General features: G+C 43.4%; 1 protein-coding gene across 2 annotated transcripts in view; it reads left to right on the top strand.

The window, feature by feature from the left end:
- The first annotated feature begins 305 nt into the window (after window positions 1–305).
- NUCKS1 (nuclear casein kinase and cyclin dependent kinase substrate 1) overlaps window positions 306–9250 on the top strand; it is a 30806-nt gene continuing 21861 nt past the window's right edge. Inside the window, exon 1 of one of the 2 annotated variants that reach the window (XM_032317417.1) lies at window positions 306–576. In XM_032317417.1, coding sequence (XP_032173308.1) covers window positions 560–576 — 17 coding nt within the window. In that variant the 5' untranslated portion in view covers window positions 306–559. The remainder of the gene's footprint in view (window positions 577–9250) is intronic. The other variant, XM_032317416.1, reaches the window with a different exon arrangement.

The following is a 9250-nucleotide window of genomic DNA, read 5'->3' as shown; positions in this document are numbered from 1 at the left end:
ACTAAATGACATTGAACCCTATGTAAATCTTTTTTTCTAGTCTTTCCAAGATGCGACCTAAAACGAATCTGCAATTCCGGAGTGGAAACCAGGGGGCGGGCCAAGCAGCGACCATTTTTGTTTTGCGGCCGTGCGCTCTCAGAGCATCTTGACTAACAGGACCCCACGGAGGAGGCGGGGCCTATCGGTGCGCGGGGCGGGGTCTGGGAGACGTGATGATTCAAACAGGCTAATGAGCTCGGCGCATCTGGCAGAAACCGCCAATGACCGGGCGTGATGGGGCGGAGCCCATAGGCCCTAGTGGGTTTGGTTGCATCGCGGCTTTGGCGCATTTTCGGCTGGTTTGATTCATCCATTTTGAAGAGACGGGGGAGCGGGGGGCTCGTCTGATTAAGGGGCCCTGAACCAAGAAGCAGCGGAGTTTGAGAAGCCTGCAGCTCGGGGTTCGGCGGCAGCGGCCCCATCGGCCGAAGTTGGGGGGGGTGGGGCGCCGAGCGCGCGGGGTGGGGGGGGGTCCTGGTCTTTGGCTTCTCGACTCGGTCCTGTTTCGACAGCGAACATGTCTCGGCCTGTCAGGTCAGTGCGGAGTCCGAGGCCTGGAGCGGGATGGAGGGGGTTGTGGGTGAGTGGTGAAGGACTGGGGGACAGAAGCCTGCAGTCGGCCCTCTCCGGTGCCACGCGCGGCCTCCTCCCTTTCGGGGCCCGCGCGCGCCCTTGAGCGTGGGGGGCCCTGCTGGCGCGCGGGGCTGCGCGGGGGTGGCGGCCGCGCGCCCAGGCGCGCGCTCCTCCCCGCCCCGCGCCGCTGCAGGGCTCCAGGCTGCTCTGCTGCCTCCCCCACCCGCCGCACTGGTGCGGGCGGGGTGTTCCCTGAACCGCCAGCGGCTGGAGGGGGAGGGGTGTGAAGTCAGCGCCCCCACCCAGGCCCCACCTCCTCGGGGCCGACCCCTTGCAGCCTGCGGGGAGATCGGCCGAGTCGGACTCGGGCTCGACTCCCCACCCCACTTTAAGTGAGGAGGGGCCGAGACGCCCGTGTGTCCCCCTTTCCCCCTCTGCTTGCGTGGGGGTGGGGGAACTCAGCCCTCTTTCTCTAGCGGACGGGGGTGTTCCATGCAAAGGGGGAGGGGCAGTACTGCCAACCGGCCCCGCCTCTGTCCTCCAGGGTCGCTGCAGGGCCCCGCCTCCCGGATTGGGCCGGGCGTGGGCGGGACCCGTTCTTTTCCCCTCCGGCAAAAGTGAGAGCCCGGGACGGGGCCCTGGAAAATAATGACTGTTGCCTTTCCCCCAACTCGGAATTCGGAGCGGGTTAACTGCTCCCCCTCCCCCCACACCGAGCTCGCTGTTTCCCTCCGACTAGAAATGTCCTTCTCGGGGAACTGTCCCTACTCAGGAAGGTGCGGGTTAACAGCACGACCCAAATCCCGTGTGGTTCTCGTTCCCGCTGCCTGTCTACGCTCCCTCGGCGTACGTGTCTCGGATGTGTTTGTAATCCTCCCCCCCCCCCCATAACCTAATAATAAAGGGACTAGGTTCAGGTAACCAGTAGACGCGATTCTGAGAATTTCCACAAGTTTGCAGTTCCCCAGCGGACGGTGGACTCGCCCTTTGCCGTCCTCCTGGCTATTGTATGGAATGTGCCATTTATGGAGGGGTGTGGCTTAATCCAATGTGTTGAGGCCTTTAAAGGGAGAGCTGTTGCAAGTAACTGTTACTTTTCATGTAATGTCCGTGACGCTTTCGATGTTAAGGAATTGGCTGCTTCGCATAGGGTTTTCTAGATAAATAGGTAAAGGTCTAGATTTTAAATGTTTTAACAGTTGTTGCTTCCCCTTCTTCATTCCAAGTTTTGTGAGAAACGGAAGTATTTTGACCTAGAGCTCTAAGGAGAGGTTTGGAACCCGGGAAAGGGTTTTGGGCCACACCGTTCTAGCTCCTGACTAGATCCTCCGTCTCCAACTGGTGGTGGTATGGGACTGCGTACTTCCACGCTCGGGGTGGGCATGCGGAGAGTGCTAACTCACTACCTGACTGCTTTTCTGCCTTCTAATTTCTGCCCGCATCTCTGGTAACTCACCATCGCCACCGGGAAGAGTTTGCCCGCTTTCTGGCAAGGAGTCTGGATAGATTTTTCAGATGATAGTATGCATACCTTTTTTGGCATGAAAATGTTCAATGTATCCCATCAATTTATGTAGAATATTTTCTTTAGGATCAGGTTAAGTAGACAATATCGGAATAAAGATTTGATTCATCTGGATTGGATCTCCTGTCTCTGGAAGTAAATTAACTGTGTGGTGAAATTGGACTATTTTTCTACCTTTCAGCTTCGGTTCACTAGGTTTTGATGACTTTTTATATTATTGTGACTTACTATATTCATCTGCCTGCATTTGTGTTCCCAGATTTAGATATTGGAGCACGAACAAAACTTTTTTTTTTTTTTTTTTTTTTACTTTAAACTTTGATTTTTTTCTTTCTTTCTTTTTTTTTTTTTTTTTTAAATATTACCAGGTGGGACTATATTGAGCATGGGTCTCTCCGTTTTTTGGAGGCTTTGGGACTTAACAACTTTTTTCTTGTTCATTATGTTGTTAAAAGTAATTTTAATTGTCTTTGCCCCTAATTGAAGAATGAAAATATATTGGCTTTTGGGGGTCACGTTCATATTATTTTAAAGCAACTTGGTTTCTGATTATATATTTTAGTGATTAAAGTCTCTTTGTACCTTTAAAAAGTTTTTAATATACTCATGACCAATAATAAAGCAGAAATAATTAAACTTGAGTTTGGTGGTTTGTTAAATTTTGCAATAAAGTCCTGTCTTAGGGAAGTGCCTTTGTTCCAAGGTGTAAATGAAGAATCTGTATACCTGAGGGCATTTGACAAAAAATTAATGGTAGACATTAACCAGATATCAGAATGATCGACCTGTTTAAAAACCAAAAAAAAAAAAAAAAAGCACAAGTTGGGAAATAAGTGTGAATGCTGCTTCTTTTAGGACATTTCTGCCCTTTCGGGCATATATATAATTTTGGAGGTTTTTCTGCTGTTCATATTTATTGTAAGCATTACTCATTTTCATTTGAATACTAACCTGAGCATATAAAGAAGAATTAGCAGTGTACTAATGGCTACTTGACACCAATTTCCATGTGCAGGGAATGATGAACTGATAAGCCGGAGCAGATTTTTCCAGAGATGTGTGCAACACATCTGAGTAGTTTTGCTCATACAGTGTTGCTGTCCCTACCTTTTACAGCATCTGACTCATGGTATATAAATGAGAGCTCAAATATTTTAGGCCTTGGGTTCAGTTTTATAGCATAAAGTTAGAGTCTTGGAGCTAGGAAGAAATTTAGGCAAATTCCTTTTACTAGTGACTTAATGGGGACCTGGACAAGTGAAGTGTCTTGCATCACATACTAGATGCAGAGGTTGGGCCTAAACCTAAGATTTCTTAATTCTCAGGCCTGCTTACCCTCACCCTTTGTGAATAATAATCGCTTTACCTTCAGCCTGTTAAGTATTGATGTTAACTGTAGTATACCGGCACTTTCAACTCTTCAGAGTGCTTTCACTATTCTTGTGAGGAAGGAAGGAAAATGTTATTACTTGTAAAGATGAGAAAGAAAAATCAGAGATTGACTGACTTGCCCAGACTAGAAACCAGGTTTCTTGAAATTCAGCTTAATGTATTCTCCAAAGATCCTCCTCCCTTATTGAAAATGATCCCAAGTCATCAGGTCAATGTTTGCTCCTTTCTTCAGAACATAAGTGCACTTGATAATCTGGTTGTTTTTTTGTTTAGTACTTGAGACTGCAAGGAACTTTAAACCTTGAAAGTTTAGATGTGAAAGCATAGGTTCATATTGGTTGATAATTATTTTAAATAAGTGTTCTAAATAAGAGCAGTTTTGTTCAACTCAATTTAAAATAATTTTCAGAGATACTTTTTAACTGAAAGTACGTTTTTGAAAAACTAAAAAGAACTTCAGAGATTGAGTCCACTTCCTTCAATTTACCAGTAATGACTTTGAAGCCAAAGGAATTAAAGCGTAAAAATAGTAGCAAAACTGTATTTAAACTGCATGAGTTTTAACCATTCTCCTTTCTGCTAGATCTGCATTGCCTGTATTTGATTCCACATAGGAGTACAGGTCCGCAGTCCCTGTATAGTTTGAAAACTTTGGAGCCATGTGTGTTTTGGAAGTTCAGTTATTTTCAAAAAATTTAGAAGTAATGGGGCCTACTGTGAATTAATGGGCTATCACCATTGAGTTCTGCAGTAGTACTTCTGTAATCAAACACCTTAATGTCTCTGTAATAAAACTGAATTTTCACACTAACAAAAAAAAATACAGCTAAAAAGCCCTCCTATTGTTCAGGTAAACCTGAAACATTTGGTGTTCAGAACTTTCTGAATTTCTAAATTACGGATTAGAGATTGTGGACCTTTAAGAGAAGTATTTTTTCAACCTTCAATTTTAGAAAAAATAAAATCACATTGAAACCCAAAAGAGCTATCACTGAGCAACTTTTTTTGTGCCAAATTTTCTGCCAGATACTTTACACATACTTCACAGTCTTCAAACAACTCTTCAAGCAAGGTGTATGTTATTCCCATCTCATACGTGAGGTAGCTGAGACTTGGCTAAATTAACTGGCCCAGTTCACCTGTGAAGAGGTGAAGCAGAAATTCAAATCCACATGTGACCAGCCCACAACCAATGTGATCTTCCCCGTGAGACACACTACCACAGGGTATTACTCTTTTTCATGGTAGTAGCGCATTTTGCCATCTTTGAAAGGGGTTAACAGTTCATAATAGGACTTTGATGGGGAGGACCAACTTGAAAATGGGGGAGGAGGGTGAAAGAATTATTATTATTATTTTTAAGGAATAGGAGAATATGTGAAGGGGTTAAAGGAAGATAACTTGAATGGAGAGGGAAATAGTGTGGCACTTGGAGGAAATGTGAACATTAGATAAGTGGCATTGCTTTCAGTGTGTATACATTGTAATACAAGGGCGTTTGCTCCCTGACTAAATTAAGTGAATAGATGTCAAAGCTACCTAAAGGACACTATAGGAAAATTTAACAAGACTCATTTTACATGCAAGTATAGATGAAAAACCGAATATTAGCTGAGTCCAGTGTGTATTAAAAATAAAGACGGTCAATGGGATTTGTCCCAGGAACAAAACTTAAAATCTATAACTGATAACACCATATCAAAAGACAAAAAGAGGGGTCACTTGGGTGGCTCAATCAGTACAGCATGTGACTCTTGATCTTGGGGTCATGAGTTCACGCCCCACATTGGGTATAGAGCTCACTTAAAAAAAAAAAAAAAAAGGACAAAGCAAAAACATGGCATTGGAAATGTTCAACACCCATTGTAAAATTTAGTATATTAAAATTAGAAGGAAAATTAAGATTAATAAAAATTGCAGTTGATTTAACTTGACAAAAGTTTCAAACTAAGGTAAGTGGTTGAATTTTTAGTGTTTTAAATAAAACTCATTGTTGGGGGGAGGTAACCTGGTGCAGTGAAAGAAACCCGGGGATCAGGCGATGTAGGCTCTGGTTTCTTTTTTTTTTTTTTTAAAGATTTTATTTGTCAGAGAGAGAGAGATCGAGCAGAGGCAGAGGGAGAGGGAGAAGCAGGCTCCCCGCCAAGCAAGGAGCCCTATGTGGGACTCAATCCCAGGACTCGGGGATCATGACCTGAGCTGAAAGCAGCTGCTTAACCAACTGAGCCACCCAGGTGTCCCTAGGCTCTGGTTTCTACTTAGGTTTATATAATGGAGATGTTTGCACTCCATTAGAAGAAGAATAGCTTGCCTTCACGAAGCCTTTTACAGTTTTCATAGGTTTCTTTCAACTGGAGAAATAAAATTAATAAGGAAAACCATTTTGAAAAAAGGGCAGTTTGTTTCATTTGTGTAAATGGCCTGTTTTTCCCAGAAATACAAAACAAGGTCACCACCGTGCTGTGTAATTCTAGGACACCATGTGAATGGTGCTCCTCTGGACTTCGTAAGAATTAGAGCCCACACAGCCAGATGGGTTTTGCTTTGCAAACTTTGACTATTTGAACTTGATAATAAGGAAGCTATTGAGTCTGCTGTGAAGTGTTACTTCTGTTTGCATTTTTAAATTCTCAGCTGCAAAGATGGAAATAAATATGACCTCATTACTCCAGATGATGAAGAAGTAGCTTCTTGGGTTGTTGAGACTCGAGACTGCCATGTTGTGCACAATAGAAACCTTCGGATTTAGCACAGGCCCACTTTAGTCAAACTGGAGCATCCTTTGATTGGTTTTGTTTTGTTTTAAAACACACACACACACACACACAAAACAAAAAACTTCTATCTAGATTCTGAGAAGTAGAACTGATGGTTAGAGACTTGCATTTCCGTATTTTTAGATAACTACTATCTACCTAGCCACAATTACAGGTCTTTGAAATATTTGAGGCTGTGAGACCAAAGCATTTCTACTGGGTGTTGCGTATTTTCAGGTGCTGCTTCCTGCATGTCTTTTTTTGAGTTGTATGCCCAAGGTGATCTTCAAGGAGAGTTCATCTTTCAAGCTAAAATGACCCAGAGGATGAACTACTTTGGAAAGTAAACATTAGCTGCACTTCGAAATAAAAAATCCACTCTGCCATTCGTTAGGCTGGGATAACAAAATATGGCTAGCTACTTTCCACAGAGAAGCTGCAGCTCCAAGACGTACCAGTCCTCCTAGTGACTACTGCTTTCCTAGTAAGAAATGATTCTCTAAAAGCAGGGACTATCAGAAACTCTGCTGTTTAAAATTGGTGAGAATGAAACCGCACACACCTGCCTCGTTCATTATTCAAAACGCCTTCCCTGCCTCCCCTTTTCTGCAGAGATTAGAAACTCCATGTGAAAAACCTAGGAATGCTTTCCTAGAATGTTCTTTTTATTACTTTCTGATTTCTTGCATCTTGCGACTTTTTTAAAAAAGATTTTATTTATTTGAGAAGGATCGCAAGTAGGCATAGAGGAGGCAGAGAGAGGGGGAAGCAGGCTCCCTGCTGAGCAGAGAGCCTACTGCAGGGCTAGATTCCAGGACTCTGGGTTAAAGCTAAAGGCAGAGGCTTTAACCCACTGAGCCACCCAGGCACCCCTCATCTTGTGACTTTTTGAATTTTACCTTTAGTTGTAAGTAACAGAATGATGCAAGATACAAAGGAATAAATTTTAGCCAGGAACTTGAAGCTTAAGATGAATGAAACAATTATAAGAAGTTACTCTTAATGGAGTTTAGGTATCCTGACTCCCGTGAACTAATGTTTTTAATGTCTCCTGGGCAGATTCGGCATGTGAATAGTCTTTGAGCGTAGAAGAATGGAGAGAGACAGATGTCCTAAGTTTTAATGGGGTAGAGTAGTGACACAGGATCTTTACATAGATAGGCAGAATCTATATTGGGCTATGTTCTGTAAAGGAGTTTCATTTTGTTAAAGATCAGGAAGGGAAGGTTTGAGAGGTTACAGGCAACAACAGTGCCCTGTGGGGTATTGGTTCAAATGGGCTTGAGTTGAAAGATTGGTTTTAGTAATAACTTGCAGTGGTAGGAAAGTTACTGAGCCTATTTGAGCATTAGATTCAGATAAAATTGAATTCATGTTAATGAGCTCCTCTTGTGAGATTGTGAGGATCAAATGAGAATTTAGGTGAGGTATCTGGCACATCATACTAACTGCTGTTGTAATAATTTTAAATTCAGCATGGGTTCACAAAGTCTCAGGTCAGTAGTCTTAATGCTGGGTTTTCGGGGATGTCTCAAGCATTGGATTCAAATTTTGCTTTTAAAATATTGGTAATTTTAGAGATCAAAGTTAAGCAGTTTTAATGCAGGACTTTGGAAGATTTCACTTGTTTAAGGAGGTGGTAATATTCAAATTCATCTGGCCAGAAAATCTTCAGAAAACCTATGTCAAAACCAGTTGGGAAAATCTGTAATGAGAAAATTCTTTAAATTTGAAATTATAAGACAACTTCATGCTCTTAAAATGCTGCTTTTACTTTTTACTAGTTGTGTTTTATTTTGTGTTTCCTGGGGATATTTCGTTGAAACAGAAAAGGTTTATTTTTTATCATTTTTAAAAAATATTTTACTTATTTATTTGACACAGAGAGAGAGATCACAAGTAGGCAGAGAGGCAGACAGAGAGAGAGAGGAGAAAGCGGGCTTCCTGCTGAGCAGAGAGCTGGATGCGGGACTTGATCTCAGGACCCTGGGATCATGACCCAAGCTGAAGGCAGAGGCTTTAATCCACTGAGCCACCAAGGTGCCCCAAGGTTTATTTTTTAAAAGCTTAATGTCATTGGTTTAAATGAACCCATTAAAAAAGATTTTATTTATGGGGTACCTGGGTGGCTCAGTAGGTTAAATCCTCTGCCTTAGGCTCTAGGTCATGATCTCAGGGTTCTGGGATCGAGTCCCTCATTGGGCTCTCTGCTCGGCAGGGAGCCTGCTTCCTCCCCTCTCTCTCTGCCTGCCTCTCTGCCTACTTGTGATCTCTGTCTGTCAAATAAATTAAAAAAAAAATCTAAAAAAATATATATTTATGTGACAGACACAGTGAGAGAGGGAACACAAGCAGGGGGAGTGGGAGAGGGAGAAGCAGGCTTCCTGCTGAGCCAGATGTGGGGCTGGATCCCAGGATCCTGGGATCCTGACCTGAGCCAAAGGCAGAGGCTGAACAAGCCACCCACGTGCCCCACTAATTTTTTTTTTAAAGAGTAAAAGAATACTGTAAAAACACTGGTTTTCTCTAATTTTTTATAAATTTTTAAAAGATTTTATTTATTTGCCAGCGAGAGGGCACAAGCGGGAGAAGCAGCAGGCAGAGGTAGAAGCAGACTCCCGCTGAGCAGGGATAGCCCTATATGCAGTTTGATCCCAGGACACCGGGATCATGACCTGAGCCCACTGAGCCACCCAGGAGTCAGTCTCCCTTTTTTCCCCAGTGAGTGAGTGAGTAGGGTGGGGTAGGGAAGGGGCCCAGAGAGAATCTTAAGCAGGCTCCACCCCAAGTCCTGAGCCCCATCTGAGACTCCATCTCATAATCCTAAAATCATGACAATCCCTGAACTGACTGAGCCACCCACGAGCCCCCTGGGTTTCTCTTCCAACAAGGATTTTGACAGAGCTTCACATGAGGTCCTTGTGGGAAAAGTGAAATGTAGGCAGAATGCTGATTAACTGTC

Source organism: Mustela erminea, chromosome 17 (assembly GCF_009829155.1).
Source record: "Mustela erminea isolate mMusErm1 chromosome 17, mMusErm1.Pri, whole genome shotgun sequence".
NCBI classification, from domain to species: Eukaryota; Metazoa; Chordata; class Mammalia; order Carnivora; family Mustelidae; genus Mustela; species Mustela erminea.
This window is presented reverse-complemented; position numbering and strand designations above follow the sequence as displayed.